Source organism: Schistocerca americana, chromosome 4 (genome assembly GCF_021461395.2).
Source record: "Schistocerca americana isolate TAMUIC-IGC-003095 chromosome 4, iqSchAmer2.1, whole genome shotgun sequence".
Taxonomy (NCBI): Eukaryota; Metazoa; Arthropoda; class Insecta; order Orthoptera; family Acrididae; genus Schistocerca; species Schistocerca americana.
Window position 1 is genome coordinate 825,547,746 of NC_060122.1, and position 14,984 is coordinate 825,562,729.

The 14,984-nt window shown below is 38.2% G+C and overlaps 1 protein-coding gene across 1 annotated transcript in view; it reads left to right on the plus strand.

The window, feature by feature from the left end:
- The window catches only part of LOC124613834 (dynein regulatory complex subunit 7), a 346,600-nt gene that overhangs the window by 278,710 nt on the left and 52,906 nt on the right, over positions 1-14,984 (plus strand). Inside the window, exon 10 of the mRNA XM_047142556.1 lies at positions 12,740-12,850. Coding sequence (XP_046998512.1) covers positions 12,740-12,850 — 111 coding nt within the window. The remainder of the gene's footprint in view (positions 1-12,739; positions 12,851-14,984) is intronic.

Here is a 14,984-nt window from a genome sequence, read left to right on the forward strand (position 1 = left end):
GCTGGCACAAATGAGAAATTTCCTTCCCATGCCTCCCACAGTCATGTTGTACCGTCCACTAAACCTAGACGATAAACTCATCCATCCCTACACAATCCCTGATCCCAACCCCTTACCTCATGGCTCATATCCCTGTAATAGACCTAGATGCAAGACTGGTCCCCCACATCATCCCACCACCACCTACTCCAGTCCAGTCACAAGCATCACCTATCCCATCAAAGGCAGGGCTACCTGTAAAACCAGTCACGTGATCTACAAGATAAGTTGCAACCATTCTGGTGCATTCTATGTGGACATGACAACCAACAAGCTGTCTGTCCACATGAATGGCCACTGACAAACTATGGCCAAGAAATAACTGGACCATCCGGTTGCTGAGCAAGCCACCCAACATGACATTCTTCATTTTAATGACTGCTTCACAGCCTGTGCCATATGGATCCTTCCCACCAACACCAGCTTTTCTGAATTGTGCAGGTGGGAACTCCCCCTGCAATATATCCTATGTTCATGTTACCCTCCTGGCCCAACCTTTGTTAGTCATTGTCCTCAACCATCCAGCCCCTTTCCTGTTCCTATTCCAGCACTGCACAGCCCTCATTTCACCACTACACCCTGTCTCTTTACTTCTCTCCTTTTTCACTACACCCCGCTCACCTCTCCATGCCCTCCGTCTAACCTCCCGACTGCAACTGGCTACCCATCCTCTCTCCACCTCGTCCCGGCATCCTCCCCTGCAGCACTTCATTGTCCCCCACACCTACCCTGCTATCCCACCCTGTCCCTGCCTCAGCTCCCTCCTTACCACCATCCAGTTGCCTCTCTCATCATGCACTGCTGCTGCTCTCACAATGTGGCTTCAGCTGCCAGAGACTGCAGTTGTGTGTGTGTGTGTGTGTGTGTGTGTGTGTGTGTGTGTTTTGTATGTTTTTGACAAAGGCCTTGTTGGCCAAAAGCTTATTTTGTGACAGTCTTTTTGTTGTGCATATCTTCAACTCAACATCTTCGCTGTATGGTGAGTAGCAACTACCCTTTTCATAATATTGTCACATTCCATTCTGGGTTTTCCATTGTTTGATACTATTCATGATAGCTTTTACCTTAATTATATGTTCTTTTTTGTGGTTGTCTTTCTCAAAGTTTCTTGATGTCGTGGACCTGACATGTGATGCCACAAATGTCCTTCTGCAGAGGGTTGAGAGCTGTAAGAGAACTCTGAAAACTAATAAATGATATAAACAACTTTCAGCAGCTCTTCTGTATTTTGTATCCAGTGTATAAGAATATTTACAATTGTGGGTGAACAGATCTCTTTTTCAATTTCTAACTTGCATATATCATTACACATAATCATCTCTGTACAGTGTCTCAGAACAGAATGACATTTTTGTTCAGCTCTCTCCAACTGTTTCCGGGCATTGTCATTATCGGCAGCACCTCTTGTGCTGTGCCTTCCAAGTCACTGCCAAGCCACTATGTCAAAGTATAAGCAACCCCACCATCGCAGTTGGAGACACTCAATTGCTGTCATGCTTTGACATATTCTGTGCTCACACTTCTTTCAGCACATCTGTGTGTACATAAAGTCACATGTGGAAGTTCTCTACTTAAATACATCATACATTTTTATGCACACATCTTTTTTCAACTACAGAGGAAGAAGTGTAACATGTTGTTCTGGATGAACAGCACATCACACCACACTGGCCACCCTATACCACTAACATGATCAAAACCAGATTAACATGATGGCTCTTTGAAGATACAGAATAAAGACCAGTAAAAATATGAAAGATCTGCAAGTTGTTGCCAAAAGAAGGGCTTAGAAATGAGCATATTGAAAATGGTTGTAGTAGAGTCAGCAGATAAAGTATTTGTGCAACAGAACTGAGTATGAAATGTTGATGAACAAGTTGGTGGAGTGGGATTATTAAAAATGCTGTCACGAGTACACACTGTACCAAAATTGCACCAAAGAAGAATACAACAAAATCAATTAAAACAAGCAGGTCAATCAATTGTTTACAGTTGAAAAACCTAAATGTAAAGAAGACCTGGTTACAAAAATAAGAAAAGACAGGCATAATAAGAACAGATTTACAAATAATGAATCTCTCTAATCAATAGATGTTCCCAACTGTGAGGTGTCAAGAGATAAGATGTTAGTATTAAAGGAATTGGAAACATACTTTGAAGTACATTGTAAGCCCTTGTTCGCTGAACTCAAAATAATGACTGTTATAAATCTGTACATATACCAAGTGTTAATCTATACAAAAAATAACCTACATGAAGTAAAACGTAGAAATAATATCCATGGTCACAAACAAGAAAAAAACAAGTCCATATATACATCATACTGTAGACTAGCAAAGACAGTCAATAGCTATGTGCTAGTGGGCCATAAACTATTTAATAAGCTTCCGCAGACAGTACAAGATCATCAAGAGTGTGAATTTAGGAAAACATTAAATAAGTGGCTAGTTGCTAACCCCTTTTATGAATTAAAAGAATTCTTTGACTGGGACATTGAATTGTAAGTCAATAATGCTTTATTATTCTGTTTATTAATGTAATGATTGTGCTGTACAAAAATTTGTCTATTGTGCCAAAATTTGTCTATTGCTGTAATGGCCTAACGACAATAAAATTATCTTATCTTACTATTGTACTATAGAGGAAACAACACTCATGTGGCTGATTGCTTGCACGATGGAACCGGTCTACAATGGATGTATAGAGTGCTCAACAGTGTGTGAAAGAAAATGCAGTGCTCAGGGATTGGAAACAAAGAGTCATCATCTTACTACTTAAAAGAAATTATAGAAGGAAGAAATGCGTGTACTGTGGATGTTTAACTTTGCTTCTACATGGCATAAGAAACTGTGTCAATACTCTACGCAAGAATAAAAAAAGTTGAACTTGAAAAAATTGGTTTAGACCTCATGGGTCAAGTATTGGCTTTTTTTTTTTTTGCCAAAAACATGCTTTTTTTAGAAATACAAGAAGAAAAATAAAATACTTGCCACTGTCTTTCTGGATGACACCTAAGGAAGCATTACAGAATGTCACTGCAGGTGTCTGAGAATTATATGATGACACCAGTCACCAAGACTGATATAAATGATTTGGTACTGTGTGAAAGTGCTCTGGAAGCCAATTGAGGATTTGGAAATTAAGAGTTAGAGATTTTGGGCTACTTCCAGTACTTGCCACTTGAGATGTTCGTTCAGTCACTCATAAATTCACCGTGTCCACGGATCCATCAAGAAGGAGTATCTCCAGCAATGTGTAATGAGTCAAGGTGTATTTTAGCAAAAGAGAACCAAGCGACAGGAATTTATTCAGTTTATTCATTTAGTCTCCGTAGACAAACACAGGATTTGTTTAGGATTGTGGGTATATTTTACACTTCCTCTAATAATAAAAAAAGGTTATATACCTTCACTACTGGTACTGTAAATATTAGTGGTACAAATGAAACTGTTACATTTAATACTATAAAAACGTTTATTAGTCAGAAACTCATTCAAGATCATTTCAAAGCACCTTCCACTTGAACTTTTTACATTATTTAGAGGTTCGCTTTAAAATTTTATTCCCGTGTAATACAGACTGTTTTCTGCACCTTTTGTGTTATACCTTTACAGATGACAATCACAGTCAGTCCTAGTATTATAAATATGTATATCACTATTTATGCTGCTGTACTGCTTGTATTTTAAAATTAGATCAACAGTTTTATGAACATATATTTATGACAGTCTTGGCAAATTTTTACTTTTGAATGTCTCTTGCTAGACTCATTATAACTGAGCTCACTCAGGTAGGAGGCGCTACGAGTGCTGCTTTCACTCAACTGTGAGCACCTCCCTACACATGCCTATTTTCTGCTCCAGGCCTGATAAATTTATCATGAGTCCCATATTTCAGTAGTGACAACAGCAACTGCCACCACCTGAACATGATGACCACTTCTATCAATAAAATACAAGGTCCGTTCAAAAAAATTCTGGAACATGGTCCACAAAAGGTTTCTACGCTCACCTTTTACTTTTTGTGCATGGTCTCCTTTGAAATAATCTCCTCCACAATTGATACACTGCTTCCAATGTTGTTTCCACTTCCGGAAGTAGTCTCGGTATGCTTCTTGCTGGATTGCGTGAAGCACCATCTGCGAATTTTCTATTTCAATGGGCATTTCAGCTTTGTAAGTTAAAAAAGTAGTCCAAAGGGGTCACGTCTGGAGAGCATGGAGGATGAGGCAGCACAGTGATTTTTGTGCAATAGTCACGTACCAACAGAGATGAATGTGTGGGTGCGTTATCATGATGCAAAAGCCATGAATTGTCTCACCACATTTCAGGCCGTTTCCTTCTCACATTTTCTCACGGGTGTCACAACAGATCCCAATAGTATCATTGGTTAACAATTTGTCCCTGTGGTATGTATTCATGGTGAACTAAACCTTCAAAGTTAAAGAAAACTATCAGCATGGCTTTGACATTTGATCTGGCCTGATGAGCTTTTCTTGAGCTTGGAGAACCTTTCCTGACCCATTGTGAAGACTGAACCTCAGTCTCAATATCATAACAGTAGACCCACATCTCATCACTAACTGTGAGTCTCTTAAGGAACACATTGTTATCACCTGCACGATGTAAGGCTCTTAACAGACTGGTATTGACTCACGAGCTGTGGGTTGAACTTTCCTGCAACACGATGGAATCCAAAATGCTGTGTCAGGATTTCATGACATGATCCAACTGAAATGTTATGTTCTTTTGCTATCTCTCGGACAGTCAAGTCTTCAATTGGCACAGAAAATTTCTTTGATGTTACTGACAGAAGTGTTGTCGATAGATGTTGAAGGATGTTCTGAACGAGGGTCATCTTTGACTTCCGTCCGGCCATTTTTAAACCGTGTGAGCCATTCGTAACACCAAGTACAGCTTAAGCACACATCACCGTAGGCTTCCTGCATTGTTTTGTGTGTCTGTAAAGGTTTTCTTGAGTTTCACACAAAATTTAATGCAGGTGCATTGCTCCTCTAACTCTGCCATTTTGAAGTTTACAAACTGTGCAACACAATGTTCTACTAAATACAGCACTGAACAATAACTAACAATGAAACTTCCAGCAGTTACATATTAAACACAGGTGTATGCAGGGATGCAAACAGCATTTCACTCCAACACACCATTGGCATGAAGTTACGAATGATCCAGAATTTTTTGAACAGACCTCATGTTGTGGTATATGCACAGTATTACCCAGTGGCAAGTCTGGAAAGTGTATTTGTCTGAATACCCTATTTATGTGCTTTGCAGCAGCACATCCCACTCTACTTCAATTCCCTATGTGATACATGGACTCAATAAAGCATAGCAGGTCATACTCATCTGCTCATAATTCAGAACTTGTAATATTGTCCTCATGTGTAAATTGATTTTCTTCAGTTTTAACATCAGAGATCAATGTGATGTTCCAAAAAGTGATGTATGCCTAATATCACACCAAGGATGGCACTTTTGTCGTCCAGTTCTATTTCTGTACCATAATCAGATACGACATTCCACTGCATTCCATCAGGGTTGGTGATGTACTCGAAAATCCATTAAAATTGTTTTACTAAGGCTTAAGGTTAAACAACTATTTTATCATATTAAAAATAATTATCACTATACTGCTCAATACTATTTGTGCTTACTCCAGCAAAATGTAACCCAGTACACGTAAATTACATGGAAAGATGCTACTTAAAAAAAACCTGACTTATTTACATTAAATTATTGCTATTTCTCTCCTCTTAGTTGCTTAACATTTGTTGGATTACACTGGTATTCTTCAAAGAAAACAGTTATCTACAATTGTTAATAACAGAGATCTGTTTGCAGTAATAGATGTTGGATAATGATATATGTTCCAAATTTTCTTTTGAATTGGTGGGTATTCTCAGTTCCGCGCTTTCTTTTTAGATAGGAGCTTCTTAAATATACACTTACACCAAAGTGGGAATAGCAGATGCTGTAGTTTTCTTTTCTTACTTCTGGCTTTGTAAAATGGCCATGATGACTAATGCTAAATATGTCACATTATCTATCAATAATTTGGACCTGTATAGCTTTCATGGAGTGGTATCTGATATGCCCTGTGGGACTATGGTAGTTGTAATTGCATATTTATTATTATTGTTATTATTATGTTTACAACAACATACACTTATTAAAAGCTGAGGATTTGGTATGATATTTAACATGAGATAAGATTAGTGTAATGCGTTCCTGTATTCATTGTTGAGACACTTAAGAACAAATCGTAAAGTATAAATTCTTTTACTTATGTGACAAGATTATACTTTTTTATCTTCAGAAGAATGTCATGTGGCATAATTGTTTAATATGTGATTAACTGCCCCAGCAATACCTCTGCTTTAGGGATATCTATGCATAGCCTGATGAATGAAAGAAATAATTTCATGATTTTATTCCAAAAATATTAATAAAACTTTAACTTGTACTTTTAAATTGAGATGCATCTGATTCTGTTGTAATTTCCAGACCTACTACTGTTTTTGCATCTTTGAAATTTAAATCCGGCACAGAGATATTAAAAGAGCATTGGTGGTATATCCATTACTTGTATTATGATAAATGCCAAATACAAGATAATGGATCACTGTTTCTTTTTATTTACCAAAATCAGTACATTCATGGGAATGGTGTTGAATCAAAATAGGCATCTGACTACCACAATGTCCAAAATTAAACTTGTACTCTACAAAAAATGAAGCAAAAATCAGAGCTTGCCCTACATGGCACCACCAGATTTTGACCTACCATATGAAAATAGACTTTTCCCTCTTCAGGCATTTCTGTCTATCTGTCATCAGCAATCTCCCAATGTGATGCTGTACAATATTCTGGCAATGCTACCAAGCATCAAACATGGCTTAATAATTAAAACATGCTCCTTTACTTTTCTCCACCATATTAAGATAAATGTATACAATATTATATGTCATCAAACTCCAGTGGCTGGCTGTGACTTCAAACCCTCAGTAAAACTTATACAGACCATTTTTCTATTAAAAAAGAAGTGCCTTTTAATTTATTACAGTTAATACAATAACAGTGTTTATCGTTAGTGGGTCAATATTCTGATTAATGATGTAAGATGCCAGGCAGATTCTGTGCTCCAGATTATCTCTGTTAGATTGTTCTGCTGTCAGCATACCCCACTCAGACAGCATGCAATGGACTACATGCAACATAAAAATTACAACTACAATTAATATACAAGGGTAATCCCAAAAGTAAGGTCTCCTATTTTTTTTATAAGTACACAACTCCTTTGTGCTTGCTTTAGTTGTCCTTTGTACTGTGGTAATCATTGTTGCCACAACCGTGTCATGGTCACTGATACCAGTTTTGATGTGGACAGCCTCAAAGACGTCAGGTCTATTTGTTGTTGCTAGATCCAATATATTTCCATCATGATTGTGGTTCCTAAATACCTGTTCTAGGTAGTTTTCAAAGTTTCACAGGATATCTTATCATGTTCCCCACCAACAAAACTGTAATTTTCCCAATAAACTGTTGGATAATTAATATCTCCACCAATGATTGTAGTGTGATTGGGGAACTTGTGTACAACTGAACTGAGGTTCTCTCTAAAGTTTTTGGTCACATCAGGAGATAAGCCTGGTGGGCGATAGAAGGATCTGATTATCATTTTATGCCCACCCCTGAATTTTCACCAATAAAAGACAAGAATTGGCAAAATAAAGACTCTGGCAACAGCTAAGATCAGAAAGAGGCCTGCTTGAGAGGCTTGACATGCTACATTTCAGAAAAATTCATTTTGAAAAAACTTCCAAACACACAAAATTTGTAGTTAATGTTAACAAATTTCTCTTTTTCAAAAAACATTTCCTTGCTGTTGATCAGTCTGCATTTTACATCCTCTCTACTTCTACATCTAACATCTATATACTGCCTTTAGTGTCTTATTTGCAAATTGAATTCCTCCAGCTTCTCATAATTTAATTTGACTACACTCCATCACCTTGTTATATTTTTGTTCATATTTGTCTTACAGTGCATTTTCAAGACACTATCCGTTCCACGCAAGTGTAATTCCTACTGTCGTGTCTAATAGCATTACAGTGATGATGATGATGATGATGATGATGATGATGGAAGGGAGAGGGTGAAACCTACTCTTAGCAAATAGCACCAAGGGGGATGCCAAGCTCAATGTCCCCACCCAACAGATGAATTTCTATCAACTGTGTCACACGTCTTTACTTTGTGAGACACTGTGGAGAGGTTCAGTATTTATAACAGGACATTGGCACAAAGTCTGATGATCAGGAAGTTTATGCCACCACCTCTCCTCCCCATGCCAGCTAAATACTGGCAGAGAAAATTTTTACCACCACCAGGCTTACCCACAGGTTGAGCACCACTGCACGAGTGTGTGTTATTGACCTTGGCTGCAGTGTGGGTGAGCCTCCCTTATGGGCCCAAACAAACAACACTTCAGCACAAATAGCTCCTTAAAATTCTGTCAAATATGTCTGCGTACCATTCATTGGTAAAGTGTCATACTGGATTGCAAACATATTCTGGCCAAAAATTTCAAAATTAGTTTTTCCACAATCAATAAAATGAAACACAAAATTGTTCTCAGCTTAAATTTAAAAACTGAAGTTCACCACAAGCCTGGCATTTATAAATTAAATTGTTTTGTGTGCCTCAAATTTTACATTGGCCAAACTAGTAGGAGTTTCAACAATGATTCATTAATACATGGATGTTCTTAGGCTCAACAACTTAAATATGTCAACTTTCACTGCTCACTTGCCCCAACATGGAAACACAGACATGAACATCGAAGCAAACTTAAGAGATATTACATTTTACTGAAAAAGGCATTTAAATGAATTTTTTAAAGGAATTAGAAATATACAACCACAGTCACAATAAACCTGATTGCATACTGAATGATCAACCACAATTAAAAAACCAAATGCACTTCCAAAATATCATACAACTGCTATAATCTGAAATGATCGAAACAATAATTAAATGGCAGAGAGAAATTCTTCATAGGCTATTACCATCATCTTTCAAACATTAATTATTAAATGTCTAACTATAAAATTCTCTCAGTGAAAATAAACAATTTTTGAAAATATAATGTAATTGGATAGATAAAAAATCTACTCACCACGCAGTGGCAGGAAAACACACATATAAAAGGTATTGTGTGTGCAAGGTTTCAGAGCCAGTGGCTCCTAGTGGCAGAAGGGTTGAAGAGGAAGGAAGAGGGTTGAAGGAAAACAACTGGTGAGGTTTATGAAAAGGGGTAGAGTTCAGAAAAGTCTCCCAGAATCGCGGGTTAGGGGAGACTTACTGGACGTGATGAGAGGTAAAGATTGATTGTTGGGGACTGCAACAGGCAAGATTCGAATGCCTGTGAGCTTAAAGGTGGAAGAAAGGGTAATATACAACATAGAGGTTACTGCTAAAACACTGTGCACGAGTTAATAAGAGCGAAAAGCTAAGTATATGATAGAGGCAGGAGGGGAACAGTGGCAAATAGACAGCTCAGAAAATGAAAGATGTAGAAAACCAAAATGGAGTGAAAAAGGAATAGTTACAGTGAGGAAATGCTGAGACCAAAGAAATTAATATAAATTAAGGCAAGGTGGGTGACGAGAACCAAGGACATTTGTAGTACCAGTTCATGCCTGTGGAGTTCTAAGAAACTGGTGGCTGGGGGAAAAGTGCAGATTGCATGTGTAGTGAAACAGGCACCAGGTCATGAGTGTCAGGTTGTAGTGCATGCTCTGAAACAGGATATTGTGTATTGTCTGCCTGTGCCCATTCATCCTAACTAATAACTTGGTCTCTAATAACTAGTCACTAACTAATAACTAGTCATGGTTATGTAAAAGGCTGAACAGTGTTTACGTAACAGCTGGTATATAATGTCTCATTTCACACGTGACTCTCCCTTTGGTAGTATATGTTTTGCCTGTTACAGAGCTGGTACAGGTAGTAGTAGGAGGGTGCATAAGACAGGTCATGCAGCAGGGATGATCACAGGGGCAGGAGCCATAGCATAGGGAGATGGGTGCAGAAGGAGCATAGGGTTTGACAAGTATACTGTGAATATTGGGAGGGCGACAAAAAGCTATTCTAGGTGTGTTGGGCAAAACTGAGACAGAATGGACCTCATTTCAGGGCATGATTTTAGAAAGTCATTAATACATTCAAAACCAGTATAATACTGGGTGATGAGTGATGTACTCCTAAGCTGGTTTTTTGGAGGGATCAGCAGTATCAGGTTTGGGTGTGGTGGCCCGGGAAATCTGCTCTTGAACTAGGCTGGTGAGGTGATTACATCCAGTGAAGGCTGAGGTGAGAATGGTGGTGTATTGCTGTAAAGAATCGGTATAATCAGCTGATATTAAACACTGTTTGGCCTTTTATATCAGCTTGACTACCACCAAGCTATCAGTTAGTATGAATGGGCATAGACAGAGGAAATTCATTGTAATGTCTTTATTTCATAATATTTTTAAACCAAATTTTGATCACCTTCAAGGTATTATCCATTGACCACAACACACTTCTTCAAATGATCCTTCCATTGTTCAAAACAGTTTTTAATTCACTTATCGGGATGTTTTTATGCCTTCCAGCAATTTTTGTCTTATCTCCTCCACAGTGGCAAAACTCTTTCCTTTAATGTCCGTTTTGAGTCTTGGGAACAAATAGGAATCACAGGGGACTAGATCCGGTGAGTATGGGGGGGGGGGGGGGGGGGGGGGATAATTGATGTCATGCTGTTTTGGTTTTAGGTCAAAAACTGCTTTACAGAGAGGGTGGTGTGGGCTGGTGTATTGTCTTGATGGAAGAACCAGTCCACTTTGCATCAAAGATCAGCCCTTTTCTTCCGTATACTCTCCCTCAATTGTTTCAAAACCTCTAAGTAGAACTCCTGGTTGACTGTTTGACAGGGGGGAACAAAATCTTTGGCCACAACACCTCTGAATTCAAAGAAACAAATGAGCATTGTCTTGATGTTTGAATTCACTTGGCGAGCTTTTTTGGGATGAGGAGAGCCACTTGTCTTCCATTGGCTTGATTGCTGCTTTGTTTTGGGGTTGTATCCATAGCACCATGATTCATCACCAGTAATCACCTAGGAAAAAAATTCAGGGTCATCTTTGAGCTGGTTTTGAAGCTCAAAACATGCCTGAAGTCGATGCTCCCTTTGCTCGTCTATGAGAAGGTGAGGGACAAATTTGGCTGCAACTCATCTCGTGTGCAAATATTCAGATAAAATCCTCTTAATTGAACTCCATGATATTTCAGACATCTCACAGAGTTCGGTGATGGTCTTCATGAATGAGGGCATTGGTTTTATTGACATTTTCATCACTTCTCGATATTGAAGGGCATCCTGAATGGTTGGTCTTCAATTGACATTTCTTCATTTTTAAAATGTGAAAACTACTCATAGACTCTGGTTTTACTTAGGGCAGCATCCTCATAAGCAGTCTTAAGCACTGCAATAGTTTCTGCAGCCAGTTTCCCCAACAGGAACCAAAATTTCACAGCCACATGTTGCTCTCGACAATCTGTCATCATGTTTTCGCCAAAATGGAAAAAGTTGTTTCATTAAAAAAAACTCTTATGGGCAAACAGATGCCCTCACGGTTATCCAACTTTGCTCACTGACTCAGGTGGCATGACCTTAATGGACACCTGGCTGAACAATGGGTTACCCCACTCTCCCTCCCCATCACAGCCCAATTCGCGTTACTTTTGTGTCCCCCCCCCCCCCCCCCCCTGTATGTCCTCAGTTGTCATTATCCACCTGGCCTTAATTTAAGTTAATTTCTTTGGTCTCAGAATTTCTTAACAGTAACTGGTCCTTTCTTCACTCCATTTCAGTTTTCTACATCTTTATTTTCTGAGCTGTCTATTTGTCGCTGTCCCCTTCCCACCTCTTAGCACGTACAATGCACTCAGCTTTTTGCTCTTATTAACTCATGCACAATGTTTTAGCAGTAGTCTCTGTCTTGCATATTACCCTTTCTTGACCTCGAAGCTCTCAAGTTTTCAAATCTTGCTTGGTGCAGTCCCCAACAATCAATCTTTCCTTCTCATCCTGTACAGTAAGTCTTCCCTGACCCAGGATTCTAGGTGACTTTTCTGAACTCTAACCTTTTCCTGAACCTCATCAGTCCATTTTCTTCACTACTTTTTCTTCCCCTTCAACTCTTCTGCCAGAAAAAGTAGCCACTGGCTCTGAAAGCTTGTAAAAGTTGAATCCTTTGCTATTGAACCACAATGAATTGTTGACAACAAATGTTATTGGTTAACATATTTACTGGAAGGCACTCGTTAATGTTTCCAACTGCTTAAACATATGACTGAAAGTGCATACATGTGAACTCCAGACATATTCTAATTATTTTCTTTTCCCTGATGAATACTTTTTGCATCTAAATACGGGCCACATGAATATTTATGTTCCACAGAAGAAAATTACATCAGAAGTTTTTTTTCTTTATCATTGTGTCCCATATTAATCCTGTTCTGTAATGTGAGAATACTGCAAGGTCAAAACATATGTTTTGTTGAGGTAAACATGATCTTTTACAATGTCTTTCAACATTTTTGTGCACAAAATAAAGTGTTATTTTTATTTACAGTATGACCCCGGTGCACCAGAGCCAAAAAACCTTACATTGTACTATCTATTAGATGAGATGCTCAAAACAGAAGAGAAATCATTAATTCATGTCCGTGATATAGAAAATGAGGTAAGGATTAAAAAATGAGGTGAGGTTTGTTTGTAAGATAATTTCGGTAATAGAAGAGATTTATAAAAGTTAAAGAATATAGTCCTGGCAGGGCAATTATTACATACAGTAAATGATACTTTCTATATTATGATAATGGAAATTATAGGATGGGAGCAATGAACAAAAATGAAGAAAGCTGTCACTCATCTGCAGGTGATTGATGCATGACACATAAACACACATAACAGCGTAGAATATTTCTTATCCAGTTTATGTTCTGGAACATGTAAGTGTCTGTATGAGTTTGTTTGTATAGAAGATTTATAAAGACAGGATTCTTCAAAAAGTACCTGTTTTTATACAAAACTAGAAAAAGAAAACTTCTTACCGAAGACTACAGATTCTAGCATTTGGAACTGGAGAACACCTTCATAGTTTCTGGATGCTTGACAAATTTCCTGCTTAGTCTTTGAACAGTTCCATTTTCTGCAATATTTCCTTTCCTCCTTTGCTCTTTGTAGAGGCTCTAGTTGCAAAAGCTAGCATTACTGTCAGTTTTTGTTCATCAGTGTCTCTTCCATTATCTGGGAAAAATATGTTTTTTGTATCTCCATTTGACTGTATTTGTAGACAGATTCTTTAAAATCTTAATAATGATGATGATGAGGTGTTTTAGGTGGTCAAAACATATAAAAATTTATGTGACATGCATGTGGTTAAAGCAACTATAAAATGTCCATAAAACATAACGTGTACACTACGTCATGCGAACTAGCATGCACACATGCCACCCCCCCCCCCCCCCCCCCCCCCAAAAAAAAATCCGCACACACACACACACACGGCTAAATACCTTAATCAGTAAGTTCTAAAATACAGCATAAAACATGAGAGAAGTGTTGAAAATTAATTAATTACATACCATGACTGATTTATGTGACTTGCTGATCAGTAGATAAAAAATGCATAAAACAGTACATAAAATTGCCACTCTGTACCTGTGCTCTTGCCAAAGGAAAAAAAGAGGTTCTGGAAATAATTTTATTTTGAGCATATTGAACTGAGAAGTGCAGTTTCTGTACACCGCTTCAAGACAGGTAAAGACATTTTCAGTCTATTTATTTAAATCTAAATGAAAACTTTTGGAGTACCTTCAAATACTATATAGTAAGTCTATTTTTCAAATAGAAGCATTCTGAAAAAGTGTTTCAAGACAGAATTTGGCAACATATCATCAACAAAGAGGTCAAAACTAATAGAATCAATGAATGGGAGACTTAGTTTATAACACATTATGCTATGTTCGTAGTGTTCTGTGCCAGTTTTTGAAAATAGAAATGACATAATCCTGATCATGGTGAAAGTATTGAGAATTCACAAAATGATATAAAAAGTGTAGGTGGTATAATTATGGTAGGTGATTGACTGTTACTCTTTTGTAATACAGGTTGGAAACAGAAAATTAGACCAAAAAATGGGAAAAAAGTCAAAGTGATACATATGCAGAAAAAGTGAAAAACTATATATAAAAACAAAGATGAGGTGACTTACCGAACGAAAGCGCTGGCAGGTCGATAGACACACAAACATACACACAAAAATCAAGCTTTCGCAACAAACTGTTGCCTCATCAGGAAAGAGGGAAGGAGAGGGGAAGACGAAAGGAAGTGGGTTTTAAGGGAGAGGGTAAGGAGTCATTCCAATCCCGGGAGCGGAAAGACTTACCTTAGGGGGAAAAAAGGACAGGTATACACTCGCACTCACGCACATATCCATCCACACATACAGACACAAGCAGACATATTTAAAAGATGAGGTCTTTTAAATATGTCTGCTTGTGTCTGTATGTGTGGATGGATATGTGCGTGAGTGCGAGTGTATACCTGTCCTTTTTTCCCCCTAAGGTAAGTCTTTCCGCTCCCGGGATTGGAATGACTCCTTACCCTCTCCCTTAAAACCCACTTCCTTTCGTCTTCCCCTCTCCTTCCCTCTTTCCTGATGAGGCAACAGTTTGTTGCGAAAGCTTGAATTTTGTGTGTATGTTTGTGTTTGTTTGTGTGTCTATCGACCTGCCAGCGCTTTCGTTCGGTAAGTCACCTCATCTTTGTTTTTATATATAATTTTTCCCACGTGGCATGTTTCCCTCTATTAT